The sequence below is a fragment of the Mesocricetus auratus genome, unplaced genomic scaffold (assembly GCF_017639785.1).
Source record: "Mesocricetus auratus isolate SY011 unplaced genomic scaffold, BCM_Maur_2.0 Super-Scaffold_100009, whole genome shotgun sequence".
Taxonomy (NCBI): Eukaryota; Metazoa; Chordata; class Mammalia; order Rodentia; family Cricetidae; genus Mesocricetus; species Mesocricetus auratus.
In genome coordinates this window covers 23,108,734-23,124,506 of record NW_024429193.1, presented here as the reverse complement: position 1 = coordinate 23,124,506, position 15,773 = coordinate 23,108,734, and the positions used below count along the sequence as shown (strand labels likewise).

The 15,773-nt window shown below is 40.9% G+C and overlaps 1 protein-coding gene across 4 annotated transcripts in view; it reads left to right on the top strand.

Moving 5' to 3' along the window:
• Window positions 1-14,479, top strand: part of Slc39a8 (solute carrier family 39 member 8) — a 66,827-nt gene extending 52,348 nt beyond the window's left edge. For all 4 annotated transcript variants that reach the window (XM_021233974.2, XM_021233977.2, XM_021233976.2 and 1 more), the window contains 3 exons: window positions 10,191-10,398; window positions 10,578-10,762; window positions 12,959-14,479. In XM_021233974.2, coding sequence (XP_021089633.1) covers window positions 10,191-10,398; window positions 10,578-10,762; window positions 12,959-13,108 — 543 coding nt within the window. In that variant the 3' untranslated portion in view covers window positions 13,109-14,479. The remainder of the gene's footprint in view (window positions 1-10,190; window positions 10,399-10,577; window positions 10,763-12,958) is intronic.
• The last annotated feature ends 1,294 nt before the right edge of the window (window positions 14,480-15,773 follow it).

Here is a 15,773-nt window from a genome sequence, read left to right as displayed (position 1 = left end):
TGCCTGTCAACTTAATCCACTTGAATTCTACTTGGGTATTTGTGTTAATAGCAGAATTAATTTCTCCCTTTTTCACATGAAGTTTCACTTTGGTGACAAAGAGTTGAAGAAGGACACCTTAGCTATGAAATAAAAACATTGAAACCATTAGAAAACCTAGTCACAACAGCAAAAGGGATGAATATTTTATATTCTTAGAATGCCTTTACTACTTGGTAATCCTTTTGTGTCTAACATGGTTTTATTTTTTCATTAAAATATGGGTAATGGTGCATATGCTATCTGTGAACACTATGTTGGGAATGAAATTAGACTGCTCTTTCTAGAAAGAGGTGAGGCATTTAAATGAAGATAAATAATAAAGAGAAGAGGGACCACTCACAGAACTCTGGGAGGCAGTCAGTGAACCGTATGGGCAGGCTCAGTAACAAGAGGCTAGAACTAATGGAGGTAATAGTCTACATCCAAGGACCAGAGAAGGAAGAAGGTTTCTCCATGAACGGAGGCCTTAGTGGTCTTGTTTTTATTGGGCTGGTTTCCCTTGAGCAGGACTGCTGAGAATAGAGTATGAAAAGCACCCTCTCTGAATTCCCTGCATTCTAAATTTATCCACTAGTACAAGCATGATTCTCTTGAGCAGTAGGCTCTTCATACTCACTGAGATCTTGGGGACAGATAATAAGAATTCTTAGAATTTCAATTTAAGACTGACTGCTCTCCCCTGTTCCTAGAGTTGGAGGTGTGCATCTTTATAGCTAGAGCTGCTTCCTGTGATTATTTTTCACTGGGAAAATTTTCATGAGACTCTAGGAATACAGACATATAAAATAAGTATATAATCAAATCATGTACTGGTAATAACTCAAAAATTCATCTTCAGATATCTTTGGGACAGGTGTAATTTCACCACTCATTAAAGAGACAAAAGCAAGCTTGTGAGTGAGATGGATGGCACTTGTTCATTTCTAGATCAAGCATTCAGTCTTTGCTGAATGTTGATATTGCAGGACATAGATCATCTGCAACATTTTCCAGAGTTGATTAAAATTTTGATTTTATGATTTCAAATGCCAAAAATGCTACTTAACATAAATACGTAGTAAAGAATGACAGGGACAGGTTTAAGGCTAGTTCAGATTTTTTTGTTTCTGCTAATCTCAAACCAAAATTCACTAAATGATTTCTTCTGAAAAATGTAATCAGCAATCCAGACAGCAATTTACAAGTCAAACATTGAATATAAGACAAATCAAAATGTACCGAGAAATGATGGCAGAAAAATATTAAAAGTCTGTTTACCCCAATTAAACTATTAATGTTTCTATAAAAGCGGAAAATGTTGTGTGTATAGTATAATATTAGCTAGTAGTCTTGATCTAAGCTGAGGCGATTCTGACAAATGTCCGTTGGCATTGCATGGTGTGACTGCATGCATGGTGCCAAGTACACGTGTTCAGAGCCAAAGCTGTGGTATGGTCAAAACAGGAGAACACTGCTAAACACTTATGAGTCATTTCTCATTTGATTTTAAATTAGTTTTGGGTCATTGGATGTACAGAAATCATTCACAATTGCTAAATTTTTGTGACCCCACTCCCACATTCAGTTACGTGAATCCTCTGGGAATCTTAACTTAGGGAAACTGGACTCTGCAGTATACCTCCAGCTGCTTCTGAAGCTGTGAATTCTGTGTCAGAGTTAACCACACACACACACACACACACACACACACACACACACACACACACACACACACACACTGGCATGAGGCTTATGTCCACAATTTACAGACAGCATGCTAAACTTGCTGATCCCTTGGCTTGTGTTCTAGCTAAGCTTTTACTAGGGCACACGAAGTTCCATCCAGACCCTTCTACAGAGACTAAGTGACCTGATCTACACATTCTATGAATGAATTGATTGTGCTCTTTCTTTTGCTGAAAAATAGTGTGGAGGCCATTTTTAGAGAAGACCTTGGTGTACTGTGTAACTCTCTAAAAGATGCTACTTGCACAAATATCACAGGCAAAGAAGGCATGTACCAGTAAGTCTGTCTTTCTGAGTCTAATGAGTAAGCCCTGACAGTGAGAGGTGGGCTAGAGTGTTTTTCCTGGCTTTGCATAGCTAGTGGGCCATGGTTTTCTTGAGCAAGGGATCTTAGTGTTGGCTGTCCACAAGTTGGGTGCTGCTGTTCAGGAAAGCCTGGTCACCTCTGCAGAGGAAGGGGGTATTAAAGCTACATATTGCCTCTCTCACCACTATTTTGGCATTTTGTATGAGGGCTTATTGCACAGATATAAGGATGACTATTGAAAGGCACAGAGTGAAATTTGCAATCAGATTTTGTTCACTTCATTATGGAGGCATCTTCTGTGATCTCCTCTATAAGATTTAGGCAAAGAAAATTAGCCTAATATCCTCAGTTTACTAAGAGCCCTGCCCTTAACACTTCTTTACAGACATCTTTGATACTATTTTCCAGTTTTATGTTTTAAAAGTTATACCCAGGTTAATGTAGCACCATACCTGAGGTCTTTTTCTTTGTAGGAAGTAACAAACCAGACATCCTACCTAAAGTTACTTACTTGAAGGATTTCCCTTTGTCACTTAGGTCAGCTGAATAAACTTGCCTGACTGGCTGGTGCTGACACACTTACAGACCTACCACAGTGAACAGTCTGACTGCAGGGAATTATTTGTCAGACTTTATTGATGTTTGAGGGAAAACAGCCCATTAGGGTGAAATGTCCTGAGACAGAATCATAGGCAACTCACATACATTTTCAAGACCTAAATAGGGCCTCTTCATAGGTGCACAGGTTAAAAATGCAATAATGATGTAAACATCAAATTTGCACTTTTTTGGATCAGATCACAGCCAGCTATTCATTATCCTGCATCCACTGGATTTCCTATGGCCAGAGATGAGTTTTGTAACCATCTGCCAACATATAGTACTGGAGAGGACATTGTTTTACTTGAAAGTCCCAGGAGTCCGTGCAGTGATGACTTGACCAGAGATTGCCAGAGGGTCCCCTGTGGAGCATCTCTGAATGCACAGCATCTTCCAATTTCACCGGTCCTGCTAGGTCATCAGGACCAAGAGGCAGGAAAGCCTGCTCTAGCCTAAACTTTGCAGGGCCAGTTTGTGTTCTTGTCTTCTCTTTGAAATGTAGTCTACATGGTCTGTAACTCTTCATCCATTTCCTCTAAACATTGAATTGTAAGAAAAACTAAAAATTAACGTATCCCTTTTGGGGGCTCTGATTCCTGTAGTACTTCCAGTTACAATGATTTCCAGTAGGAAACCTAATTTAGCAAACACCAAAAAAGGCTGCTGGAGTTTAGTAGGAGAGTTGTCTTAAGAGAAACCATGGTTGAGGGACACAGACAGCCTGAGGTGGGATGAATTCACAAAAGAGACTGAAGAATAAATGTACTGACAACGCCTCTCTTCCTTTCCGTAGGGATTTCCCAGTGACACACACACACACACACACACACACACACACACACACACACAGCAACATTTCAGGAGTCATGTTCAAAGAGAGGGAGGGGCAGAGAGGGGAGAGGGAGAGGGGGAGGAAAGGAGAGAGAGAAGGAGAGTGAGAGAGGGGGAGGGAAAAAGAGGAGAGAGGGGAGGGAGAGAGGGAGAAAGAGAGAAAGGGGAGAGAGAGGGGGATAGGAAGGGAGAGAGAGGGAGAAGGGAGGGAGAGGGGAGGGGAAGAGGGACGGGGAGGGGGGACGGGGGGGGGGAGGAAGAGAGGGAGGGAGGGAGGGAGGGAGAGAGAGTAGAGAGTAGAGAGTCCAGAGTCTTTTGAGGAAAGGAAAACAGAACTATTTATCACTTGCTTGTAGCATTAATTCTGAATGCTTCTTTCTGGATTCTTTTATTTTTATTTACAGCTCCACTTAGCATAGTTCCTGCTCTGGAATAGACACTGTATTTAATGAATTATTAAGTGGTCTGACTCTAATAATTCCTGTGTGATTTTGAGTAACTTGCCTATATTCTCAGATGGTCATTTTCTGCATCACCAAAATGAAAATACTGGAGTGTGACCTGTTTCACTCTTGAGGATATTGCAATGACCAAGGGAAGGTCTAGAAGCCAGCAGCAGACCTGCCTTATAAATTGTGAGGTACTGTGTGTGTCTGTAAGATAATGCTGCTTTCATGGCCCCTCCCTGAGTTCTGTGATTCATGTTAACTCATGAGCTCAGATTGTTACATTGTTACCAGAGTTGGAGATGTGAGGGCACAGTCTCGTCCTAGGCAGCCCTAACAAGTTAATGGTCACCTGTCTTCAAGAGGCTAATTAAACGGACAAGTAATAGTGAGGTTTCAACACGGATTTTTGTGGCAGGAATAATAGAAACCCAGAGACAGATATTTGGGTTCAAGCCGAAGATCAGAAAAGCAAAGCAGCCAACCAGCAGCTCTTACCTCTACCAAGGCTGAAATGGAGATCCTGTCTTCCCTGCGACTGAAACTGAATTTCACGAGACCTTTTGCTTCTTCCTTATATACCTCTCTAGTGCTGGGATTAAAGGTGTGAGCTTTGTTACTCTTTTAGACTGACTCACTCTCATGTAGCTTTGGGTGGCATTGAATTCACAGAGATCCATCTGTTTCTATCTCCTGAATTCTGGGATTAAAGGTGTGTAGCACCACTGCCCAGCTTCTATGGCTGTGGCTAACTTTGCATTCTGATCCTTCAGGCAAGCTTTATTAAATCATAAATTACATATCACCACAGAGGTGCAGAGAAAGAATGTATTCAATGTGGCCACATCGGGTAGAACAGATGAAGACGTCCAAGGATTCCCTAAGGTCTAGGTTTAAATAGAAGGCAAGCCGTGTGGATCACTAAGCAGTTCTGGTAAAGCTGTGGTTCTCCTCCACCAACCCACGGTTGTCTTGGCTCTAGGCTCTCCATCAAGCTCGTCTGAGTTTTCCCAACCAAGTGAGGTCTTTTTCTAGGAAACAGCTTCCCTTTTCTATGTGTGCCAGGGATTTGTGCTTTTCTTCCTCCTTCTCCCAGCGTGAGACTCTTGGGGGGGGGGAGCGGGATTCCAGTTCTTTAGAGTTCATTGTGATAGCCTGATCACCAGAGGGAAGGGGACAAGTATCTTTTCCTTAGTGTGCATTTGCCCCCTGCTAAGGCAGTTGGGAGACCCCAGGCTTTTCATAGTGGGCTTTTCTTTCTCTCTAATCACTCTCCTGATGGCGCATCACTTGTCAAAACTCATGATGTCTTCGTAAAGGTTTTGTCTTCTTTTTCACACACCTCTGCACCCACTTTTACCTGAAGTTCTCATTTGTAGGTTTAACTTTTCTGTTTTGTTTTCTCTAGCAAGCTTGGACAGCAGGCCCCGAACACCTTCGAGGATCATATGTACTAAATGTTTTGTCTTTGAAACTCTTAGGCAGTTTTAGCTTTTCCTCCTTGTAATGTCATTCCTTCTTCTCTGCATTTCATGTGATGCAATGAAGCTCTTTCGTGGAGCACCCACAGCTTTATAAACAGCATCTCATCTGATTCCATGATATTTTTCTTCATTCAACAGGTAAGAGTCTGAATCATAGAGATGAAAACCCTTTCCCAAGGGCAGATAGCTAAGACTCAAGTGCAGGTTCTGTAAGGTCAAGGCCTGTACTCCTTTATCAGTAAATGCATTTTTTCTGCAGCCCATCCTCCCTCCCTCTCTCCCTCCCTCCTTCATTTTTTAAAATACAGGGTCTCACTATGTCAACCTGGCTGACCTGGAACTCTATGTAGACCAGGATGTCTTGAAATCACAGAGCTCTTACAGCCTCTGCCTCCTGATTGCTGGAATTAAAGGCGTGCACAACCATACCTGGCTTACACTGCTTTTCTTATCTGTTTAACGTGGAAGTCTTCCAACTCCATTTTATAGCTCTTACTTATGTTGTATTAATTCCTAGTCCCAGACTCGTTTATTTTTTTTAACCTTTATTTTCATTTCTTGTCATCTAGACCCTTTTGGCACCAATGTGCTTTTCTGTAGGATGCTCCTTTCCCTTTTAGCTTTCTACTTTGGAAATTATTTTGCAGCGTAGTGGGAATACAGAATTTAACCTTTCCCTCATGTGTTTGCTTGTCTTTGCCTTCTTACCAATAGCATTCGGAGACAATAAGCCATAAAAAATTCATGTTGCCTCTCTCAGTGTACAGCGAAGTTGATTGAATGCTATCTGGATCCATAAAACAAACCACAAGGCTTGCTCTGTCGTGATAGACACCACTTCCTTCATGCAAAGCAAACCTGGCAGGCAGGCAGCCTGCTGGGTGAACACTTCCTGTTAGTGGGAGGATCTTCAAAGTCCTCATGATTCTACCATTCCTTTTGGACCCCACCCCAACCACGGCTCTATTGTTCTCCTTTTCACCATATTAAAGTATATTATGAGCATAAAGATATCTAGAATATCTAGACAATATAAAAGACTTGTTCTTTACAAATGGTACTCACAGTGTTTTCTCCCAAACAGCACTATGGTGAGAGGTTTGCATATATGTTTCCAAATATATTTGTTCTTAGACTATGAAGAACTTTATGGAAAAGTATCCATTAGCCATGCTATTTTATTATTATTATTATTATTATTATCATTATCATCATAATCATTATTATTATTATCTTGATACTGTGTTTTGGGCATGAGCGCATGTGAAAATATGACTATCCAAGTGTTTTATGAGCCACATTTATGTGATTAATATTCTTCTAGGGGGCAGTCACAGCCTCTTGTCCTTAGCTCATCTCTCTCCTCCTTCCCCCTGTCTGCTCAGTCTCCTCCATTGTGTTCCCCTTTCCCTCTTCTTATCATTCACTATCTGTCTTCCTCCTTCTTCCCATTCCTCTTCTAGTCTTCCTCCTCTGACTCCTCCCTTCCTGTTCATTTGCCCTCTTCACTGGTGCTCTTCCTCCCTCCTGATGCTTCTCTTTCCTCTCCTTGCCCCTCTGTACCTCCTCTCCCTGTTCCACTTCTTTGTGCCTAATGGAAGTCGCTCTCCTAGGAAACCACTCATACCACTTTACACTAATAGAACTTCTGCCTCCTGCTCCTCAGCTTGTGTCCTGCATCTGCTTAGTCTCCCGTCGGCATTCATAACTTCAGGGAGTGATATCCTCCCTACCCCCATTCTGAATACGCTATTTTGTCTGATTTCATTTGCATGAATCAGTCAAACAAGACGTGTTAAGCAGGGGGCTGGAGGGCACCAGGAGAAAACGGCCCAGGAATCTACTAAGCAGGGCTCACAGTGGTTCTCAGAGACAGAAGTGGCAAGCACAGGGCCTGCAGGGGTCAGCACCCCATCCTCTGCATGTATGCTATGACTGTTAGCTTGTTGTTTTTGTGGGACTCCGACATGGGGAGTAGTTGTGTTTCTGACTCTTCTGCCTGCTCTTGGGACTCTTTTCCTCCGGTTGTGTTGCATTGTCCAGCCTCGATGTTAAGAGCTTTTGCCTTGTATCTTGTTTTGCTGTCTCTTGGAGGCCTGTTCCTTTCTGAAGGGAGATGGAGGGGGAGTGGGTCTGGGGAAAAGCGGGAGCTGGAGGCCTAGGAAGAGTGGAGGGAAGGGGAGACTGGGACTGGGATGTATTGTATGAAAGAATAATCTATTTCAATAAAAAGGATTTGGGGGGAAAAGGAGTGTGGCTGAAGCTCACAGGGCCAATTTGGTCAGAAGCACCCCCAGAACACAGCTGCAGATCTTGGGCTCACAGTCTAGGCCACAGCCTATCACAGGCTAGGATTGGAATATCATCATTAAGAGTAAGATCAAACAAGGAATCAAGGAACCAATCACACAAGCAAGTGAAAGCAGCTGGCTAGCAACAGCGGGATTAAGCAAGAATTTAAAAGGAAAGATGAAGAGAGGAAAATCCACTAGCATATTTAGCTTATTTAATATTTTATGCTTAGTGAGTTATTCCAGGTGAATTATGAAAGAAATGCAATTGTTTGCCTACTTGGTGACATTGGTTTGTTCCAAACCTATTAAAAATATATAGTCCTTAACTTTCTCAACAGTATAATTTGAGACTAAGCACACAGAGTTCAAAGGAGGCCTAATGAAGCCAGTGCAGTCTGTGCTTGGAGGTAGGAGGATCGTGCCTGATATATCAGTGTAGTTTCTTTTGTAGAATCAAAGGCATTTGTTTGTAGGTTTTCAAGGCTCGATCTTGCAGAGGTTTTCCCTAAGCCATCACAAGTAACTCAGGAAACTATAAACATGTGAATAGATAAGCCAAATGGGAAAGAGAAATAGTTGCTGTAGTTCAAATCTGTCTTCCTAAGTGTAACTGGGCAGTGTGTGTGTGTTTTACTACACCCAGATCACTTTCTCTGTGGCTTTCCCCATGGCTACCTTTGTTTTACATTCAGCAGTCATTGCTTCTTGATTCATGGAACTTTCACCAAATATCATTATTATTCATTATGGCATGCATTTAAGACACAGGTGTAAAATAAAGGACCTAGTCTACAGAGAAGATGAAATTCTTTCTGCAGACAAGAGAGTTTTTTTTTAAAGTAAGGGGGATTAGAGATATAATCTGCCATTACTTCTGGTGTTCTGAAGAGTTTTGGGATTGGGGAGGAATTCAGGGGGAATTCTTGGTATGAATTGCTTTCAGGGCCTACTGCAAGAGACTCTGTTAGCAGTCCTTAACCACTGCTGCCAAAAGAGCTTACTTGCTTTCTTCTTATCACTGGTGAGTTCACTAGCATTTGTGTACTTTGAATTTCTTTAGCTCTAAAGTAATGATGATAGTTTTTCTCACCTCACACTTATTCGAGGTAAATTAAATATCTGAAGTGCTTAAAGCAGGGCCAGAGATCTTCTCTACAGCATTTGACTTTGCTGTCACTGTTTCACAACTTCCACAATGAGGATGAGGATGGTGATTGAGAAGCCCCTTTAAAAAAACTCAGCTATAAAATTTCCATTTTGTTTCTCCAATGCAGAGACTGTACTTTCCCATAACACTCTGCATTTGAGAAATTGCTGTTGCTAGCAGATAATCTGTGTGAACACTTATATAGAGGTGGGGAGAAGAATTATGGACAAAATGTTCTTCAGTTAATAGAGAACTGCTTTCCTACTTACATGCAAGTTTAAATTGTATTATCTTTTTCTGTACCTCCTAGAAAGTGCTTTAGTAGGCATTTATCGTTGGGGCTTTTAAAAATTGTCATATTTATGGAACTTGAAATCTCATAAAAAGTCTGCAGTAGGATTTCCTATTTTTATTGATATTTTAAAATGAAATTAGTGACCCAGGTGTTGGTGGCGCATGCCTTTAATCCCAGCACTCGGGAGGCAGAGGCCATCAGATCTCTTGAGTTTGAGGCAAGCCTGGTCTACAGAGCGGGTTCCGGGACAGCCTTCAAAACAATACAGAGAAACCCTGTCTCGAAAAACCAAAAACCAAACAAACACAAAAACCCAAAAAAACAAAAACCCAAAAAACCCCAAATAAGTAAAATGCAATAAGTGTTAATGCAAAGGCAAGCCTGTGCTCATCACACAACATAGAATTTCTAAGACTAGCAGAGATCTAGAGCACCAAGAACAGTATCCAGAACAGAGTGAACTTGGTGAGTTGTTGAGGAATGAATGGCTCATTGTACATTCACTTCAATTCACGGCAGAAGAAACTGACAGGATAATTTGCTAGTGGTCACACAGTGACATAGGAAGTGGAATGAACAGTTCTTGATGCCATCATGCTTTAATTATTGATGTCATATTTAAATTGTAATATGAAGATGACTTTCAATTTAGTCTTTGAATAACTTTAGGATGTGCGGAAATATTAAATTTCTGGGTTAATATCTATTACATCATCGGAAGGCAGTTGTAAGAATATGTTCATACAAGTCAAAGGATTGATTTAAGGGGCGACTAATTTAAAATGTCTGTAAGTGACTTGTTCAAGGTGTGTCAAATGATTCATTCCCTCTGTCCCTGCTGTAAGCTTTTTGTTCTCTTCTGTGATGTATTATTATAGTTTCTCATACACCATCAATGACTTTTAGTTGGAACAATCTATCTCCTCTGGGATATAACCCATCTCTTACTTCTCTGGATTTCTCAAATGTTCAAGCCACAGCAGTTTTCACGTTGATTGATTTTTTTTGCTGTTTCACAGGATGGAAGAACAGAGTCAAGTTCATGCACCTGTTTGAAGGGGCCCAAGCTGTCAGAGATAGGAACAATTGCCTGGATGATCACACTTTGTGATGCCCTCCACAACTTCATCGACGGCTTGGCAATCGGGGCATCCTGTACCTTGTCTCTTCTTCAGGGACTTAGTACTTCCATAGCCATCCTGTGTGAGGAGTTTCCTCATGAGTTAGGTGAGAGACCCTGCTCATAGGGTAAGAGGTGATGGAATCTTACACTGGGAAAATCCTGTTTCTGTACTGAAATGAATGACCCATTGTTGGAAATTGTTGCTGTTGTTGTTATCACTATTATTTAGGTCTCGTCCCCAAACAGAAGGAGACACAGCTCACTTGATGTTTTCTTCTTCTAGGGGACTTTGTGATCTTGCTCAATGCAGGGATGAGCACGCGACAAGCTTTGCTATTCAACTTCCTTTCTGCATGTTCCTGCTATGTTGGGCTAGCTTTTGGCATTTTGGTGGGCAACAATTTTGCTCCAAACATTATATTTGCACTTGCTGGAGGCATGTTCCTCTACATTTCTCTGGCAGATATGGTAAGACATTCAAGCATTTTATTTTGTATTGGTTTGACTTTTACAAATGAGCATCTGGGTTATGAGTTGAGCAGCCCACTGTCTTCAGGTCTGAGAGGTAACCCAGAGTTTTCCCCTCCCAGAACATCCCACTTGCACTAACAGTAACTTGAAATGGCTGTCCTTTGTTCTTTGGTATCTGATCTCATGGACAGTGATGAAGTGACCAATTTTTACTAGAACAGTGCTATTTTCCAAGGCCTTCTTTATGTAACTTCTATTATAGTAGGATTTTTGTAAGGCCTTCTCTTGCATAAGGATATCACATTTAGAAGAATAAATAACTTGGTAGAATAAATACCATTTTTAAAATTGAAAATGATTCACAATGAAATCTTTTAAAGTTAAAACTATTATACTAAGTTAAGAAAAATTAAAATTTAGCGATATTTATTTGTTTATTTGTTTTGTTTTGGAGAAAGGGTTTCTCTTTGTAACAGCCTTGGCTGTCTTGGAACTCACTTTGTAGACTAGGCTGGCCTCAAACTTACAGAGATTAGCCTGTTTCTGCCTCCTGAGTGCTGGGATTAAAGGCATGTGCCACCACCCCCAGCTAAAATTTGACAATATTTATTTGGGTCAGTATGCATTATGTCTGTATTTTTATGCCTCTCTCTCTCTCTTTCTCTCTCCCTCCCTCTCTCCCTCCCTCCCCCCCCTCTCTCTCTCTGTATATAGATAAATAACCTTTGTGTTTTCTAGGGCATCATGGACAGTTTTCTAGAAAATGATATGTCAGAGTATTTAAATCAAAGATTTGCTTGCATTTGGAAGTTAATGTATTACATACAATTTAATAACTTAACATCTCTCCTCTCTATTATAAGCTCCAAGTTCTAAGTGTCTGGTTCAGTTCTCTGTTCAGTGAAGCCCCTTGAAAAAGTGAGGGTTCAGCTCTTACAGCCATCACAGCACTTAAATTTTTCTTCCCCAGAATTATGTTACACACTGTCCTTATTCCAGATGGCCACTTCTTCCCATGATGTAAAAAGACTCTACTGAAGTTATTCCCTTTATAGAAGTGATGCTCTACGTGACATGGTAGTTTTCTCATTTTAGAACTGTCACCCATTTTATCCCAGTAAGACCTTCTCACCAGTTCTGACTTCCCTGTGGAGTCTGGAGATCCCTAGCCTGGCTACATATAGGGCTTCACAGCGTATGCGGCAGATCATACCAAAATGTGTTTCTAACGCCTGACTTACATGTCCCCTTGTGTAGCGTTTCCAGTAGATGCTATTGCTGAGAAAGAGAAAATGTATTTATCTGATTTTTTAAAACTGAAACATCTAGGATTTTATTTGTGTTCACTATAATGAAACAACTATAATGTTCAGCACTAGACCAATACACAATTTATTATAAAACCATGTTATTCTGTGAAGATAGAGCAAGCACAAAGGGACAAACTAGAAAAGACAAGAAGTAAATCAAGTTACTTCAAAACACTGGTTCAGTCAGCTACACAAGGTTTTCCTCTCTACAGCCAGTCCTGAAATTCTAAGACAGGTAGGGGACTTGCTTTCCTGAGGGTTCCTGTCTAGCAGAACCAAGTCGGAATTTAAGCAAACAAAACTGCCCCACATCTAACAAGAAGGGTCCCTAAGACCACACAAGCACGGTGTGGTGTCACAAGGCAGGATGATTAGACATCCAAGGTCATCATCAATGACATAGTGAGTTGTAGGGGTAGCCTGGGCTAAGCAAGAAACAACAATAATGAAGTCATACAGAAGACTGAATAGCAGCAAATAATTTCTAAGTACTATGAAGTGAGAAGAAAGGGTTACATGTAATGGGAGACGAAAAGGACCCTAGCATAAGCCAGAAAGGACTAAAGGAAGTTCCCAGAATGCATGCCGGAGGGTGAAACCTGAAGGGTTGAGTTCCTTAAAATTTGAGGTGTAGACAATAGTTTATGGGAAGAGTGTCGAGGGGAGAATGTTTCAAACCAGGTGCATCCGGTGTGGCTGTGTGGCTCATGTGAGCATTTCAGTTGTTTTACTCTGGGCGCCCCAATATACTAGAATTTATGAGACCTGAACCAAAACTTTGACCTGACCGAAATGAACGCTCATTTCCCCCGTAGAAACCCCAGACAAGCATTTCAGGTTTCACCACAAGATGGCGACAGCTCTTTAATAATGTATCTTCTAGTTTCCAGAGATGAACGACATGCTGAGAGAAAAAGTAACTGGAAGAAAAACGGATTTCACCTTCTTCATGATCCAGAACGCCGGGATGTTGACTGGGTTCACCGCCATCCTGCTCATCACGTTGTATGCGGGGGAAATCGAGTTGCAGTAGCCGGAAGTGGAACATAGTGTTGTGAAGGAAGGGATAACACAAAACATCTCCAAAGGGATTTTTTTTAAAGCGTATCCTATTTAGTTACAAGAGATTTTTATTTTCAACTAGAGGTTAAGAAGTCTAGCGGCTGGCTTCAGACAATGTAAAATAGGTGAAATTTGCTGTTGAAGAAATTCTTTAAAAGGTTTATTCGGTTTCAGTCTGAAATGGCAGGTGTTTGGGGGCCTTTGGTCAATACCAGTTTTTCAGTGCTTTATGCATATTAGAAAATTATCACGAGGCAAAACACATGCATTCACAAGCATGCACACGGACCCAGAGAAAAACACAATCTAGGTCATGCAAGGCTTTAAAACTTGGTCGGATAAAAGAAATTCAAGTGCGTTCAGAGTGGTTTTCTTTCAATTAATGTGTTCTGCTGCTTTTGAGGGCAGGTGCACCAAATGTGGGAGGAAATCAAAACAGCTCCGGTGCACCCATGGGCGATTGCAGAGATTTAATGATCCCCAGAAAGACAGATTGCTCACAGCATTTGTTGAGTTTTGTGTCTCAATTAGCGACTTGTAGGATGGTGTCGAAAGCTCTTCCAAAGTAACTTGAATTAGGAACTCTGAAAGGCTTGCTAGCCCCGTGAAGCTTGGGGTTAGGGGTTTGTGTGTGAGTGTGAATTGGACCAGACTCTCACATGGCTTCCCAACGACTTACGTTGTGGTTCCAATCCCCAGAAATGGCAGACAACTATGCAAGACTGGTCAGAAGTCTGTCTCACCACATTCTAGGATTGCTTTGTGGTGGTGAAGAATATGTTGGGTGGGAGAAAGATATTGAATGTAATTTTGAGCAATTTACTTTTTAGAGATAAGCATAATTGTTTAGCAGGGAAAATTTCAATAAATGCAAAATAACAGCTGGTCTGTGCTGTGTCAGAGACTGACTGACGATGGAAGCGTGTGCTCCTTAGGGGTGACTGACAGCCAGCTGGAAACGTCTTCTGTGTTCAGCCTGTATTTTTCCATATGGTGTACCTTTGGAGGAAACTCAGCACACTGTGATTATTTTCCTACCTTTTGTAAGAGACAGAGCTTGTTGAGTTTCCAGCAGGTAGTAGACCATTAGTCTGAATTGAACATCCCAGTCTCAAGTCACACTCCCAAGTAATTTTCAAAAAGATGGGTTGACAGCGATGAAAACTACTAATAGATACCAACAGTTATCTCAGGAATCATGTTTCCCTATAAGGCAAAACATGTTTTCTTCCAGTAACAATGCAAATTTGATAACCGTTTAACACACGTTTGTGTATATTTCACTCTATGTCTGACAATTGAAAAATATTATTTGACCAAACAGTAAACACCTTTGAAGCCACGTATCTGTGTCAGTCATTTTTCTTTTCCTATGACTCTGCTTTGAATGACTATTATGTACCTGGTGTTATGGGGAAGGGGGGGACAAATAGGAAATTGACATTTCAAAGATATCTAGCAAAGAAATCCTACAAAGATTTATTTTTCATTTCAATAAACACAATCTATATTGTTGCATATTTCCTATGCATTTAATAATCCTTGCTTTAAAAAGTATTGGTTGTATTATTTTTAAAAATAATTTTTAAAATTTTACTTCATGTGCATTTGTATTTGCCTGCATGTATGCTCGTGTGAAGGTGCTAGATCCCCTGAAACTGTAGTTATAGGCAGTTGTGAGCTACCATGTGGGTGCTGGGAGTTGAACCTGGGTTCTCTGGAAGAGCAGCCAGTGCTCATAAGCATTGATCCATCTCTCCAGCCCATTTATATGTATTTTTAAAGAAACAATTTATGGCACAATATTTTAAAAAGGTAGTTTAGTTATCCTCATTGTACGTGTGGATTTTCTGGAGACTTTTTGGCATGCTTTTTTTTTTTGGAGAACAAAGGACATGGAGTAGTGAGAACTCCAAAGCAAAAGACAATCACTGTCGGAGTGGAGGCAGAGGGAAAGCCATGATGGCATTTACACTACCCTGGTTGACTGTCTTCAAGTAAACACAGTCCTGTCAGTTAATTTGTCTTCTATGGAGGCATACACTATACTAGATGAATATTCTATACTCTTAATATCTTTCGGAGAAAGGATTTATTTCTTATTACAGGTTGCAAATCATCGTTGAGGGGAGTCAGGGCTGGAACTCAAGCAAGAACTCAAGCAGAAACCATGGCAGAACATGGCTTACTGGCTGTCTCTGGCTTGTTTGGCTCACTTCAGTAGCAGCTCTCTAGTTGGACTTAGAGCCTACTCAACAAGAAGGAAATAATGCCTGGTACTGGAAACCTAGCTGACTGTCCAGGGGCTAGTGAGGTCATGGATGTTGGAGGGGAGCCTACAACCACTACTTAATAAACCAGCATAATCATCAGAATTTAGAGATATTACCAGGGTAAATAAAAAAAAACTTTACTGTATAATGTATCAGAATATATACATAGATTTTCATATATATACATATATATATGTATAAATGTATTTGTCATTGTTGAACTTTAAAGAATGGATACTAATAGTTGGTATTCATAAGGTACTGTAGAAGACCCAGTTACCATGTTAAAGCTGTGTCCCAAAGCACCTTGGGAAACTGAGGTTCACAGAGTAGGTCATCTACTACAGAGGTGTTGATAGATGG